This window comes from Panthera uncia (assembly GCF_023721935.1).
Source record: "Panthera uncia isolate 11264 chromosome D3 unlocalized genomic scaffold, Puncia_PCG_1.0 HiC_scaffold_8, whole genome shotgun sequence".
Taxonomy (NCBI): domain Eukaryota; kingdom Metazoa; phylum Chordata; class Mammalia; order Carnivora; family Felidae; genus Panthera; species Panthera uncia.
The window spans coordinates 47,249,377-47,265,396 of NW_026057586.1; the positions used below are offsets into that span (position 1 = coordinate 47,249,377).

General features: G+C 43.6%; 1 protein-coding gene across 2 annotated transcripts in view; it reads right to left on the reverse strand.

Annotated features, from left to right (window-relative positions):
• The window catches only part of LAMA3 (laminin subunit alpha 3), a 279,507-nt gene that overhangs the window by 11,804 nt on the left and 251,683 nt on the right, over window positions 1-16,020 (reverse strand). For both annotated transcript variants that reach the window (XM_049619625.1, XM_049619626.1), the window contains 7 exons: window positions 13,481-13,598; window positions 12,958-13,098; window positions 10,961-11,100; window positions 10,075-10,206; window positions 8,423-8,576; window positions 4,005-4,174; window positions 46-229 (listed from right to left, as the gene is read on the reverse strand). In XM_049619625.1, coding sequence (XP_049475582.1) covers window positions 46-229; window positions 4,005-4,174; window positions 8,423-8,576; window positions 10,075-10,206; window positions 10,961-11,100; window positions 12,958-13,098; window positions 13,481-13,598 — 1,039 coding nt within the window. The remainder of the gene's footprint in view (window positions 1-45; window positions 230-4,004; window positions 4,175-8,422; window positions 8,577-10,074; window positions 10,207-10,960; window positions 11,101-12,957; window positions 13,099-13,480; window positions 13,599-16,020) is intronic.

Sequence of the window (16,020 nt, forward strand, 5' to 3'; positions counted from 1 at the left end):
GAATTCTGTAGCAGGGGGAGGGGCTCACACAGCCCCAGGTCTTACCGTGTGCCATTTCCCATCATTGCACTTCTCTTTGCTTTTGAGCCTCAGCTTTTTCCCTTCTGCTCCCAAAGCAAAGATGAGTCGTCCCTTTGAAAGATAAAGAGCCATATAGGAACTCTTAGTGCCCGTGTAAAACACGAGCCCTCTGGAGGAGGCTGTCCACACGTCCACAGCAAACAGTGACCTGTCAGGAAAATAAAGCAAAAGGCAAAGAAGGAGAATAGACGTGTTTAGTGTTCTTCTGAGTCCCTGAAGCCAGGAGAGGGGATGAGGCACAGACACCCAAACCCCCATGATTCAAATGCATGAACTAAGGCATGTACTGATTAAATGACCTATTTCTTTAGAAAGTTTTAAAAGCCATTGTAGCCCAGCTATTAAAAGTTTTATGTATAATTTTCTTACTATATTGGGGAATAATGAGCAAACTCTAGGGCAAACCTAGACGGTGGTGTAAGCTCCAGCATATGGCAAGAACGAAGATGCCCTACTGTTTAAAAAAAATCCGCACTTAAACAAATCATGGTAATTTATATACATCATTTGCCATTTCAACCTTTATAAAGTGTATAGTAGCATTAAGTACATTCGCATGACTGTGCAACCAGTGTCCAGAACTCTTTTCACCTTGCAAGACTGAAACTCTGTACCCAGCAAACAACACTTCTGCATTCCCTGTCCTCTGTACCACTGGTGACCGCCATTCTACTTCCTGTCTCTCTGAATTTGATTACTGAGGTCTCTCACATAAGTGGAATTACACAGTATTCGCCTTTCTGTGACTAACAGCTCATTTCACTTAGCAGCCAGTAACTTTTTAACCCAGTGAATATCATTCTATTTTGTATATGTGCAAGGAGTGGAACATTGTAAGGGGAAGTTGTGTGTGTGTGTGTGGGGGGGGGAGTAATTTGAGTAACAAGGATTTGATTTAAGAATCAGGTAAGCATTTTCTTTCTGTTAGACATATTTAACACAGAGGCGGGCAAGTACAGACCCACCTTCTCCCATCCACCTTTATGTTTCTTGGACCTTAATATCCCAGCTCCAATGGAACAGGAATTAAGCAAGCATCATGCAGTAAAAGCAAAGAGTGAAAGTGAATATTCCTTTGCATGATGGTTACATATCATATGCACATCTGGTTGAGCAAGATTAATTTTGCAGGAGAACTCACATTCACTCACTTACCCACCCACCCATCCACCCATTTATTCATTCATCCAACAATATTTAATGAGAGTGTAGTATGTATGAGGCCCTGCGGTGGGCACTGGGAATACAATGATGGATGTTTCATTCTTAGCTGTTTCTGACGCATAGGTGCACTGACAGGGGTACCTAAAAGTGCAGCGTGACAAGGTGGTGGAGGACGCAGGTTACCAGTAGGCTGTCATCATCCACTCCTTTTGGTTTATGTCTAAGCGCAACCCAGACAGAGGGCAGGAACTAGGTCTCTCCTGCTTGAAGCTCTATCTCCAGTGCCTTGTACACAGCGGGCAGTCAACACATAGTTCAGCTGAACTGAACAGTTAACTGAATAGCTGAATGAAATGGTAAATGGAAAACTCAGAGGCAGAACCAGGAAGCGGAAGAAAAAAATGACACTGTTACTTCTCTTTGCTTTTTAATACTGTGAGGTTGAGCAAACACTGAGATGCTTTAATTTTTCAGATTAGCAAGTTTCCTTGAGGGTGATGTTCTTCAAAATGAAAAAGAAATCTATATTTGTTAAATTAAACCAACCAGATGGTGACACCGCTCAATATTTCTCTTGGTGTAGCTGCGTGCGGAGGTTTAGAGAATGAGGGTTAGCCAATTTAAGGAGGATATTCGAACTTGCTACAGAATTAAAGTACTTTACATATGTGGGCTTGGTTATCAGACTTGACATTTGCTTTTCAGAGTTATTTCTTAAAGCAGCTTTCTTTCATAAAAGGCTAACTGACTAACACCCAAAAAAGACGGTACTATATTCAAATCCCAGCATATGATACTGTAGCTATGACGCTTCATTGCTGGTGGATAGGAGAATAAGGCAGGGAGCAAAGTGGCATTTTTATGCATTCATCACAAGGATAAAATAGTGGTGCAGCATTTTAAAGGAGAGGCCAAAAATTGCCAGGATATAAATTAGAATGAGAACGATGGAAGAGCCCATATTCTGGACTGGTAGCATCCTGGAAATACACTCCGATTGCTAGAATATTTGAGACTAATATAATTCAAAAGTTACATCTGCTAATGATTACTTTTTTCCACTTTCCCTTTAAAAATGTTTGTTTTCCCATTTATTACATATAATTTAGTGTTGCAAGGGAAGGTGCTGGGGTCAAATCCTCAGAAGAAGCCAGAGGACTCACCACACTGAACGTGATGAGAGAGAAGATGTGAGACAGAAGGGGGCTTTGCAGGGAGAGGGGAGGGCAGGGCTGGTAGAGAAGCCTCCGAGCCCAGGCAGGTGGGAGGGGAGGCCGGGAGCATCTGCACAGAGATCATGGTCATTAAGCTCAGCTTGGCCAAGGGCACAGTCAGCGGGAGTGGGGGCTTCCTCCCGACAGGTAGCCCCGGGAAGGGCTAATAACTGAGTGGGACCCCACTTCTTAGTCTCCACTAGCACAGTTCTTGCAAATCAGGGATCCCAGCTGGAGTTGGGGAGCTGTTGGCATAGGGTTCTCCTTCCAAACTCCACCCTTCCCTTTTCCGGCCTTCACATCTGCCTGTGAATCGTACACTTTGCTTATTGAGTATGTGAGGGCCAGCCCCTTGCAAGCTACTACGTCTCCTCCCTGCAAGGAAAGCATTATCAACATTTAGCTGATGAGAAAATGGAGATTCAAAGAGATGAAGCAACTTGCAAAAACATGCGAGACAAGCATAATGATGCCAAGTTTACGGAGAGAAAGCGGAGGCTTAAAGAAGCTGAACTCTAGCCTATGGTGTCCGCGGATTTGCTACTCCAATCTCCAGAGTGAACGTGCTGTGGGGGTGCGGTGGCTGGCAGTCCCCCTCTGCCGTGCCCTCAGGTCTGCAGTGGTATATGGATGACTCCCAGCCAAGAACTGAGCTCAGCAGCAAAACTAGAGCCAGGCCATTTATGCTCAACTCTTCTAAGGGGTGACCTTTGCTTTGCTGCTGCCCCATGGTTAACGGCGCCATTCCCGTCTCAGCCGAAGGCTCTCCCTGCCAGCCCCCCTCCCTCCACCTTTATCTCCCACAGGAACAATACATCTCTTGCACGTCTAATCCCATCTTGAACGTGCATCCCAGAGGACCGAACTGGCAAATGGCCCGAGGTCACACAGCCAGCAAGTGGCTGAGTGGGGACTGAACCTCAGTCTCAAAGCCAGGCCTTTTTGACCCTTGGGAAATTCTGCTTCTGGACATAAACCATCACAGAATTGTGGCACCTTGTTATTTATGTCTCTGAATCATATGAAAATGGCAAACCTTGTTTTCCTACTTTTATCCAACATAATTAATATGTCTTCACTTCCTCCTCCCCAAAAGTGATGCGACTTGTTAGCACAAGAAGTCCAAAAGTGGTCTCTAAATATGATCTATCTGGCACTGAGTCTACTTAAAAGGATTATTTTTCTCTGACTATAGAATGCAGACAAGAAAGGTGATTTATAACAGAAATAAATAGCAGCTTCGAAAAGAAGTGTCAGTCTTATTTTTAGAACACCGTCAATCCTCCACCAGGGCTGCCCGGGGGTTGGGAGGGTTGTTTTGGCCGCCGAGCAGCCCCCACTGTGTGTGTGTTCCGGCTGCGGGGAGGGCGCACGCTCGGGCAGTCACGCTCCCTGTCCCGTGGGGGCCAGCACCTTCTTTCACAGAAGTGGTGGTGCCGCTTCATTAGGGACAGGTGCATGGTGTCCCGCTGGCTAGCCTGCTCCGGGGCACAACTGTCGAGTCAGGTTCTGAGTTGGTGTGGGGGCAGGAAAATTAACAAATACCTGGGTTCCAGCAACTCCTGGGGAATCGTGAAGAGCAAGTGGCTGGTGGGACGGTCCCCAAACCTGAGGGCTCCGTGACTGGCCTGGGCCCGGGGAGGTGGCCGGCAAGACTGGGCCTCTCGCCACACCTCCATGCTCCTTGGGGAGGCCGCTGGTGTGTCCCGCAATGGCTGCCAGGGAGAGAAGCAAAAACTGAGGACAGCTAATCATCAGGGGGAAGAGTAAAGAATACTTATCTTGCTAAGTGCCTCTCGCAGGTTTTACTGTGATCCTAGGAGATTAATTCAATAGAGATGAATTCATCCTCAGGGAGGATGCATGTTCTTCCCATCCAATACAAGTCTGGTCTCTTTCCTGACAGCTGCTGCACCTCGGACCCGAGGGTATCCAGAGTCCCTCCCCTCCATGGAGCTGTGGAATAATCGTCATGTCACTTGAGAGAGCCAGCATTTGGCAGCAGCATGCCATGCCATGCCAGCCAGTAGGACATGGAGCCACCAGCCTACCACCTCTCCTTGGAGCCATTCATTTGGGTTTGTGCAGCAGGACAGTGAAAGAAACAGAGAGCAAGAACCAGAAGGTGTGGGTGGGGAGGGAGGCATGGCCTGTCTCCACGTTAGTCAGAATTGACCTACGCACAGAAATGTGTCCTGGGCTAGATGACACGTTGAGCTTTTGAACAGAACTGAGTTTTAATGCCAAAAAATAACTAATAAATATCAAGTAGGGATGGAAAAATTGTTAGAAACTGAGACTCTCCAGCTGTTCTCCCCGTTTTCTCTGCTCTGCGGAGCCCAGATTGCAATCATGTGTCCACAGTCCCCACAAGACCCAGTGCTCCACTGGGTTCTCTATTTGTCAAAGTGAAGGGCAGGGATTTGCTGTGCCAGGGACAGGTTGAGGAATGAACATGTGACCTCCCTCTTGGACAATGAACCTTGAGGGGAAACAGGGGATGGGGCCTCTGAGAAATACGTCTTTGCTAACAAAGACGAGCTGATCCATGGGTCTGGTGCTGAGCATTATCCCGTGAGGATACGAAGCCCTGAACTATGCAGGATGGAGCTGAGATGGGCCAGGCCTCAAACACTACCTGTCCCTGAACTGTCCATTACGTGACCCTATAGATCTTCTTATCGTAAACCATTTTACTTTGGAGCTAACGGCTAAAGGCTTCCAAACAAATTTAAATTCCTCCAAGATCAGGTTACCCTCCTGGACCTGATTCCTGGACAGGGTGTTTGGAATAGAAACTCGATACCACTTATTTAAAACGTTTTGTGTTTACACATTGGTGAGTGGAGATGGGCAATCATACCCACCAGAGAGTTAAATGAATTGCTTAAAACCGCTTCACATCCAGCCCACCCTGGATCCTAATGGAGCTTCCTTACTGGGGCCTCGCTCCCTCCCTGAGTCTTCTTTGTGTGGCAATAGCAGTAACATCGAGATGAACAGTTTTCATAAATACCTTTTGTCACCAACTCTTCCTTCTCATAATGGCACCAACCTCCTTCAAGGCACCCAGGCCCTACATGTTGGCCATCATGGACACCCACCTCCCTTGCCTATTCCCTGAGTTCAGTTTCCATGTCCTACTTCATTTCTGTGACACAACTGCCACTCCCAGTCCCTCTGCCCTGAAAGCCAGACTCCTGACTCTCTTGCCTGGACTTTGTCAGTAGTTTGCCAGTTTGACTCCTTGTCTATAGAACTTTCCCTCATCAAACCATCCCACAGGCTGCTGCCTGTTACTCTTTAAACATGGTTTAAAGCAATCCTTTCAAAGGCTTCATGTTGACTACAGAAAAATGTCAAAATTACATTAAGTCATCCTATCCCTGATGGGGCTCAAATGTGGAATTCTGAGCTTACCTCTGTCACTCCCCTTCCTCCACCCAATTTCCCCTGTTCACCAAGCTTTCCAACCCTGTAGAGGCCACAGGATGTGGTCTGAAGAGAACATTCTTTAAGGTCTACAGCTCTAAGTTTGAATTCTGAGTCTACCGTGTACTGACTGGGTGCTCTTGGGCAAGTTGCCTTTTTTTTTTTTTTTTTTTTTTTTTTTTTTTTAAAACCTCTCTGAGACTCCGTTTCCTGACCTGTAGAGCTGGCATTTTATTCTGCTCTCAGAGGGGTGTGGTGAGAACCGAAAGAGATAGTACGCAGACTGGTGATGATCAGAGAGATGTACGGGAAGTGTCACGCATCCGAGTTACACCCACATCCTGCCTCCTGGCTTCGGGCTTCTGCTCGTGCAAAGCAACATCTACTTGTCTAAATCCAACCCATGCTCCAGACCCAGTTCGTGTGTCACCTCCTCCAGAAGAACCCCCCTGATTTGTGGGGCAGGGAAATTCCTGCCTGCTGCACGTTTTTTGTTTTCACTGAGGTTATTATAATAACAGCCGATATTTATCACATGCTTACCATGTGCCAGGCACTTTTCTACATGTTGGATGTTTAGCACCTCTTTTAACCCTCACAACAACACTAGGAGATCTTACTTTATATATCTGCATTTGTGTTTCAGGAAATAGACCCGCTGAGAGGTTAAATAATCATTCACGGCCACACACCTAATATGTGGTAAAGCCTGGTGTAAACCCAGTAAGTCTGACCCCCAAGTCTAGTACTTAACCACAAAGCTTTGTTGCTTTCTTTCTATTATTGAGCTTTTGGAGGCAAAATTAATGTCTTATTCCGTCAAATCTGGGGGCTTGCACAGAACAGAGGCACAATTAAATACAGCGTATTCACTGGCGGCTCCCGCATCGGTGGACCCAGCCTCTGCCCCCCATCCACTGAGGCCCACTCAGAGACAGTCCCTGATGGCTTTCTCTCTGTAGATGTCCTCCAGGCACCTGTCACTCAATATACAATATACTCCACCCAGTCTCTTTTCCTCCAAATACTTGTCCTTCTTCTATGTCCATGAAATGGCATCTCCACCCATCCAATAACCCGGACTAGATATCTCAGAATTACATTAACTCCTGCCTCTCCCTTGCTGTCCACATTCAATTATCATCTGGGTCCTGTATATTCTATCTTCTAAATAGCTTTGAACCCCTTTCCTTCTCTCCATCTCTACCATCACTGTGTTAATTTAGCCTCTCAGTAACTCTCAGCCTTACAATGAAAAAAAAATGAATATATGATTTCATTCCTGATGGAGCAGTCCTAAAGATGTTGTTTTCATATCAGCAAAATGACTACCCTCTATAAAATATATTTCTTCGTAGTAGCATAAAACGTTTCTTATTATGGACTATTATTCAACTTCTCCAAATCACCGTGCAGCAAGGGAAATATTGGCAGACAAGTAGCATGGGGGTTGACGTTGAGAGAAAAGTGTGCTGAACAGAAGCACATTGCTCTTAGGAGGGTGCAGGCTGTGGGATCAAGCTATCTGGTTTTGAATTCCTACTGCACCTTCTATCTGTGGGAGCTTGGGAAAATTGCTTATCTTTCTAAACTGCAGCATCTTTTTCTGTAAGATGTGGCTAGTAATATACTTGCTTTGTACTATTACTGTAGTATGGTCATATAGAAGTACAGTAATAATACATCCCTCACAAGGTTACTTGCAGATGTAGTAAGAAAAGCCACTTAAAGAGCTTAGCGCAATGCCCGGCGCATAGGAGGTGCTCACTAATACCCATTAATCGTATTAACTGTAACCTCAGACACAGGGAGGTCATAGTGTTGACCTCGGCCACAGCAAGGAATTCTTTAAGTCCTAATGCTGTGTCCAATTCATTACAATGCTTCTGCTCCTCCAAACGAGATTTTACTTCCTTTCAGCCTTAGTGCTGCACAGTAGAATCACCTGGAAGCTTTACAAACTCCTGCCACTTGGACCTATTTCAAGAGCATCTGATGTAATTAGGTGGGATGCAACCCAAGCACTGGGATTTTAAAAGCTCCCCAGATGTTTCCAGTGTGCAGTCAAGGTCAAACCACACTGGTATTGGCAAGGCCTGGGTGCATGTGTTTATGTTGTCTTAAGAGCCAGGGTGGAGGGTTGTCCATGGGGAGGGGAAGGGGCATGACCCTTGTATTCTAGAGAAAATCACTATACCCGTTGGGTACACAACAGGAATATCAAAAGAGCGAGACATTGTGTATAGGAATTGAGAAACCGGAGATTCAATTTGTTCTGTCTACAAAAAATTGCCAAATTTTCATCAAGATACAAAACTAAAAGCTAAAACGGAAACCTTTTCCACATTTTGGCATAATCCATTTGTTGATGACCTATCAATCCCACTTCCTGGAGGCACTGACCACCAAGGGATCAGGTGATCTGCACCCCTAACACCACCCCAGCCCTTTCCCCAACATCTCATGTGGGGTAGGAATCGCTCACGAGAATCCTCTGGGGAGAAGCAAAAGCCAGTGTAGGGTACACTTACCTGGTTGATACTGAAAGTGTGGGCTTTGTCAAACCTTGTAGAACCTCTAAGCAACATGAGGAAAGGTGGTTTATTTAAACTGCAGCCTCCCAGGGACACACCTCTCTTGGTAGATTTACTGGACAAGTCCAGGACTGCAGGTCTCTCTGAGAGCCTGGAATGAGGGCAGAAAAGAAAACCACTGCCAAACTCTGACATCTCAAGGAAGATGCACTGGCACGAGAACTTGCTTTAAGAATACATGTTCTTACTGTCATGGTTTCTAGGTAAACTTTCCTCTCCTACCTGTACATTGTGTCTAGAGGAGGCACTGGGCTCAGAAAAGGAGGATGTGCTGTTACCCATGTCTGCATTCCCTAAAATACCCAGCACGGTGTCTTGCCAGCAGAAAGGCCTGAGAAACTGTATTCACTTAAATGGTTAGGGCTGGGGCAAAGCCAGTATACTACAGCTCTTTCTTTGGAACAGGTGTCATCTAGAAATATGAACATGAAATATGCAGAGAGGAGAAAGGTGGGTGTCGATGACCTAGAGTGATGGTGGACATCAGGAACCTTAGAAGTGAGTTTGTAGAAGGCTTTTTATCTTGTGCACTTGTGTAGGGGAGTCTCACAGATAAATCTGCTTTATCTTGTGATTGGTGTCTGAGCCTTGATGGAAAATAGGAGCCCCCGAGCTTCCAACAGGTTGCCTGAGTTTCCTTACCAGTCCTGGGATCCCCTTCTGCCCTGGGCAGGGCTTTGCCTTTTATCTAAAAGTGATCATCTGTGCTGATGGCACAGAGCCTGCTTGGGATTCTCTCTCTCCCTCTCTCTATCTGTCCTTCCCTGGGTTGTGTGCTGTCTCTCTGTCTCTCTGTCTCTCTGTCTCTCTCTCTCTCTCTCTCAAAATAAGTAAATAAACTTATAGGGTGCCTGGGTGGCTCAGTCGATTGAGCGACCGACGTCAGCTCAGGTCACGATCTCACGGTTTGTGAGTTCGAGCCCCGCGTCAGCACCTGCGCTGACAGCTCAGAGCCTGGAGCCCATTTCAGATTCTGTGTCTTCCTCTCTCTCTCTGCCCCTCCCCTGCTCACACTCTGTCTCTCTTTCCTTCGAAAATAAACAAACATTAAAAAAAATTAAAATAAATAAAAAAATAAAATAAAAATAAGGTGATTATTTTGAATCAAAAGAAAAGAACATCTAAACATTTGCACGCTAGCACCAGGCTCCTCTCTCTCTAGGGAGACACATTTGAGTTTGACAGTATGGTGGTCTGGTTTCCCAGAAGTACACTGGCCCATGCAAGCTATCAGCCCCCAAAATGGGACAGATTCTGATTAAATCAAACGTGCAGTCTTGATTCAAATGAAGTGAAATTTCAGTTTGGAAAATTCTCAGGGCCATCATCCAAAAATTAATTTTGATTAGACCTTTTCCAAGGTTATGTGCCAAAGCTGCTCCCACAAAGGGAGGCAGGGAAGTTTTTGTGGGAAGTGGTTTGTTTTTAACGTGTGTATCTTGTCTAAGAAGGCATGGGCAAGTTTGTGGAATGAGGGCCTGGTGCAGCACGTGGTGACACATCCAGCTGTGCTACCAGAGCAAGGAGATGCCCTCCCTGTAGGCAGGCGGCTCTCACAGCCACAGCCACACACACAGGAAAGGACGCACCTCTGGATAAAAACATTGCTGATACAACCCTCAAAGTGACTTCCGCCCAGACGCAGGGTTTGCTGGGAATTTGACAAGTGTCTTAGCCTGTGGTTATTCTTCAGAGGCTGGTCATCAATGAGAAGCCGGAGTCTGGAAAAGGAGGAAGACAAAACAAGAGTGAGAACTGCAGGGAAGTAACGTTTCTCATCATGTGGTCAACTTACTGTCTTCGATTCAGATTCAGTATCGTTAACCTAAAGTAACTTGTTAGACCAGATTTATTTTTAAAGAGCACTTACATTTTTTTCCATGTATTTCTCTGGCACAGATTTTTGTTAAAGTATTCTATACGTATAGGAAGTTCACATATCCTGTGTACAGCTCAGTGAATTTTTTGCAACGTGAATATACCAATGATACCAGTGCCCAGATAAAGAAGCAGAACAGACCAGCACCCAGGAACCCTGCCTTGTGCTTGCTTCTCTCCCTCCAAGGGTATGACCACTATCCTGAATACTGAGAAAAGAAATTAATTTTGCCTGTTTTTGAATTTTATAGAAATGAAATCATAGGAGATGATTCTTTTACGTGCAGCCTCTTTCACTCAGCAGTACACTGGGAAGTTCACTCATGTCACCCCACACAGTGGTAGATCTTTTTGCTTGTTACCCGTTTCACTCCTGCATTTTGAATATACCACAATTTGTACATCCATCCCATGGTTGATTGATTGATTTTTTTTTTTTTTTATGAGGAAATTGATCCAGAACCAGGAAGAAGGCAAATCTTACTAGGAAAACAGTGTCAGCATCAAGGACACATACTTCACAAAAAAGATACTAGAAAATTCCATTAAACGAAATAAAAGTCTCAAGAGCTCTGGCAGAAGGGCCATTCCACTCACCCAGAGTCATCATTTATTACAGATACGTAGTGCAGCAAACCATCCGTGTACGTCTGGGGGGATTTAAAAATGGGGCTACTTCCATCCCTGGTGTTCAGTTCAATGTGACCATCTTCCAGGGTGACCTGCAGGTTATTTGCCTGAAATCATCACAGCATATGCCCATCAATGTCATTAATTTCTATTTCAAGATTACAGGTGTATCAATACTGAATTTCTGATCAAAACCATGCATAAAACAGTCAGGTGGGTTTGACCCAAATGTTTTGACTTTGCTATTTTGAGCTAAAGATTATTTTTGATTATTTTGACTCCGTGTTTATGAATATAAAAGTCTTATCCAAATTGTTTAAACACTGATGAATCTGTCAAAAGCACTTTATGGAACTACATTCATAAACCAATTTAACTTCTCCATCAATTACACAAAATAGTTAAGCCATCTCTAAATTTTTCTATTTTCAATGTGCTTATGTTATTTTCATCAGGATCAACTCTTTCCTCAATCAATTGTGTGATGAAGGTTTCATTCATCAACTGTTTTTCCATATATGATCGTAACAATGATATCTTTTCTTTAGTCATTAGGAATTTTTTATTTTCTGGTCATAATTTCAAGGAGGTTCAATTTTCTGACATCAAACTCTGCAGATCTAAATTTTGGCAAGATGATTAGATTCTTTCTGTGGATTTTTAATTAAAAAATATGTGTAGAGTCGGTAGTTGTCATTTGAATTTTCCTGTTGTTTTTTTTTCTACCATGTACAGGTTTTTTGTTTTTTGTTTTTTGGGTTTTTTTTGCAATTTTCAATAATGAGCTTTTAGGCTAAAACAATTTTTCCAGCATGTGGTTGTAGCCATTGTCAGCTTTATATTTTGATTTTTTCAGTTGGTACTATTCATTATAAATTGGATAAAAGAATGCCAGTTTATATGTATTTCTTAGCTAACCCATTATGAAGTTGAGGGCAATGTTCCTAGGATATTTCTAGGATTTCTAGGTCTAGGATTGATCTCCTCTTTTGCTAAGTCAACTCTTACGCTGGCTTTCGACCGTTTTGTATACTGTATGCTCAGTATCTCTATCCTCAGCAAAGGAAACAAATGTTGGGTGTCAAAAGAACTAGGTCATATCATCCTACTTTGATAGAAAGGGCATTCTTGCAGTCAAAAATGCTGGTACGTGCTTCTTCAGGGGGTAGTTAAAAAAAAAGATCTCTAAAGGCTGATTGAGCAACTATATCACGAGAAAAGAGACCTTCTAATATGATATAGCCACAGAATCAGAGAGTCGGCTACCATTCTGTCTTTCAACAAATGTTGGATGCCTGTTGTGTTGTGTTGACAATCCTGAAGAAACAAATCCAAGAATGTCAGTATTCTACTTCTACCTCTATTTTAAACCCCCTCCTCATTCTACGAGGGGATTTCTGCCTATTAGTTGACTTCTACCCCTGTATAACAACACGAGTGAAACCCTATAAATCTACAGAGGGTACCTTCTTGCTGAAGAGAATTCTGTCCTGCTGTTGTACATGAACAAAGAGCAAAGGACCTTATTCCCCAGATGTAAATTTTGTACAACTAGCTGATGATGCAAAAAAGGAATCTGAAGAACTATCTTTTGTAGAATCAAAAAAGAATAGTGGGGATATATTCTGATTTTTTCTTAGATCTAAAACTTTAAGCTACATCATTACATGTAACAGTATAATTCACATTAACTCCTAAAATAAACCCAAGAGAAATGAAAATGGGTCCGTGAATACATATAAATTCAATTCTGTAAACCATAATGTACTTCCTAAGCCTTTTTTCTTTTAGGACTTGTCCCAGGAAGAACAATAACCTCCGTGGTTGAAATATACAATGTCCTTCACCCTGTGATGATGGATAAAATGCCTAGTTAATTTACCTTCAAAATCTCTCTACTGTTTTTGACATCAAACTTTGAGTCGGGTTTAAATCTTATTCAGTATTCATGCAATATTTCATACCTCTGTCTGGTGACTTAATAATAGGCCACTGGGTTGAAAGGTCTGAAATCCAAAGGAGGCCTGGAAGTGGTTGGGAAAAGCCAAATCCAAATTGGTGAAACTCAATTGTCCATCCCTGGAGAATGAGGCAGATCGCACGAGCTGAAAGGCAAACACAGAATACATTATTGGCATTGGAATCATTTCATGGCTGAAATCCAGTATCTTATTCTATGTCACTTCACCTGAGCTGATTAATGTGGTTTATGTTGCCTCGGGAAAAAAACAGAGTTTGCTTTTCTGCATGATAATCTACCAATCATCTATGCGTTTTTGTGTGTATAGTCGGTATTCCTTTTTTCCTACAAATTTAGCTTGCAAACCTGAAGGCGTTCTGTATCTTGCAAATATGTAGGGAGTATAAATGAACCATTTCATCATAATACTGTGTGCTACTGGGAGACTCAAAAGTTGATGTGTAAATGAATACCAAAGATGGGTTGGTTGGGGAGCAGTACTTTTCTACAAGGTTTTCAGTACTCACCTTCCAGTCTTCTGAGCACTTCTTTGTTACTCCTACAGTGTCATTCAACCTAACAACACCAGTAGTTTTCTTCAGATTTTTCATGCAGCCTCGGAAAGCAGGTGTAGAAATGTTAAACCTGATTTGGGGTACAAAAAAGGAAGAGGTGTACCAGACCAGGCTTGTCTGAGAATTAGAGCTGAAACTCTCTACTTTGTCTGCTACTTTTCACCCATAAACAGGTATTTATTTTACGGGTGTCTGTTCTCATGGGATTTCTGTAACACTACTTATTTTGTGAAGCTGAGAAAATCTACTTCCTTTCAGTGTGATTCTGCATTCTCAGCTTTAAAAATAAACATGATAGTGTTGACAGAAGAATGGCCAGTGCCCTCAAAAAGTATAGAGACAGAAAATGTACAAGATCTAGAATTGCCCACTCCCCTTCCAGAGTAATGGTGGTACATGGTGAATAGGAAGTATATTAACAAATTAATATACTATCAATATTATATAAATATATATTAATAAAGAAGTCACTTATTAGACCCGAGAATGCTCTAGAAAACTCTTAGCTCTTTTTTTTTCTATCCACTTTTAAGTTAGTCACCGTTAACTCAGTAGAAACAAACTGTTACATTTGTGTTCTAGTCAATGATGAAAAATGTGGCTTGGTATTGAATTGATGCCAGGCCAGAACAATGGAAAGCACTGTGAGGATTAAACAAGTTCATGGGGACTGACTGGGTGGCTCAGTCAGTTAAGCGTCCAACTTGGGCTCAGGTCATGATCTCACAGTTCATGGGTTCAAGCCCTGTGTTGGGCTCTGGGCTGACAGCTCAGAGCCTGGAACCTGCTTCGGATTCTGTGTCTCCCTCTCTCTCTGCCTCTCCCCGGCTTGTGCTCTGTCTCTCAAAAGTAAATAAATAAACAAACGACAACAACAACAACAAAAAGTGAATGCACTGGAATTGCTGGGCACTGGGTGTGGCATGCAGTTGTGAGAGTGCGGGAGGCGTATTCTGCTGCACTAGAACTGAGGGCTCTGCACCCAGACTGCCTGGGTTCAAGGCCTGTCCCTGTGGTTTGAGCAGACGATCTAACTATTCTGTGCCTCTGTATCCTCATTTCTACGATGGGAACATGTTCATCTGTTCCATCGGGTTGTCATGAATTTAAGCGGGTTAATATGTGTAACATACTCAAATGATGCCCAGTATAGAGCAAGGACTCCACGTGAGATGCCAGGGTGAGTAACTCTCCCCATATTGAGTACAGTCATCGTAATGAGAGGAATTTCTTGCTGCAGCAACTCTGCCTATGTGGCTAACTTGGCATTCCCCACTCCTTTTTCTTTCTTTTCTTTCTTTCTTTCTTTCTTTTTTTTTTTTTTTTTTTTGCATTTCCCCTTGGATTTGACTTTTGGATCTGTCTGGAGCTGACTTCACATACACCATTAACACACACGAACTGACTGGAGTCCAGGCAAATAGTTGTCATTTCTTAAACAAATGATGTAACTAAGAAAACCCCAAGGTTCATTTCCTTATAAATCCCTAAGTCAGCTCACCTTTCTAAGTGGAAAGGTATCTGTATTCATTTTTATTCAAGTCATTATAAATAGTTGAGCTACATGTAATATGCATACAATTAAATTTCATTAGAACGAAAAGGAAGAAATGAATCCTCGCTGGCATTGCAGCTTGAGCTTAATTATTTTATAAAGATGGCTTTTTGCCTTGGAAAACAAAGAAAGTTTGCATTCATTCCTGGAGCTTGTCTATTTACACATATTTTAAAATCCATTCTCTGTGGGGTTTCCGCATGGTTTAGACCCATCACCATCCCCTGAGGTCCTTCTTTCCATCAAGTGTAAGTTGAAGGAAGAAGGTAGCAGAAAAGCAAAGCGGAGAAGAAAGGCAGCCGGGGGACAGGCAGCACCTATCTTGTGTCAGGCATTAGTATTCCAGCCCCGCCAGAACCTTTCGAGGGAGCTATTTTCTTCTCTAACATTTACTGAGCTCTCACCACCTGCCTGGCTGACTCTTTGACCCACTTTGAATCCTCACCCCGCCCTAAGAGACAGGTAGATCCTCTGACTATGTTCCAGATGTAGCATGGGGAGGCACGTGGAGGTCAAGCAACTTGATTGAGGTCATGCGGCAGGAAAGTGGCCACCTCAGTGCTGGGACCTGAGCGGTGTGGCACACACACTGGTCCTTGCTCTTTACGTTTACACTGTTTGTGTACTTCTAGCACTTGGAAGAATGGAGACTCTTTCTACAGAACAGTTATCTGCAGCGGAGATGTTAAGATGGAAGATTTATTTCCACTCTTCTTCGAGGCGTTCTTGGCACTCTGGCTCATCGGAAGGCCTAGAATTCCACGCTGAGTCCAGGATGCAAAGGCTGAACACACTTGCGAGAGGAATGTGACTGTGTAGGGGTGCAGGCTGCTGTATGAATGGGTTAGCGCACGGGGGTATGTATGCACACTGTGGGCCAATCCACTCACAAAGACCAACCTGGTCCAAACCTGTGGTCGACAGATTTCAGAGCAGT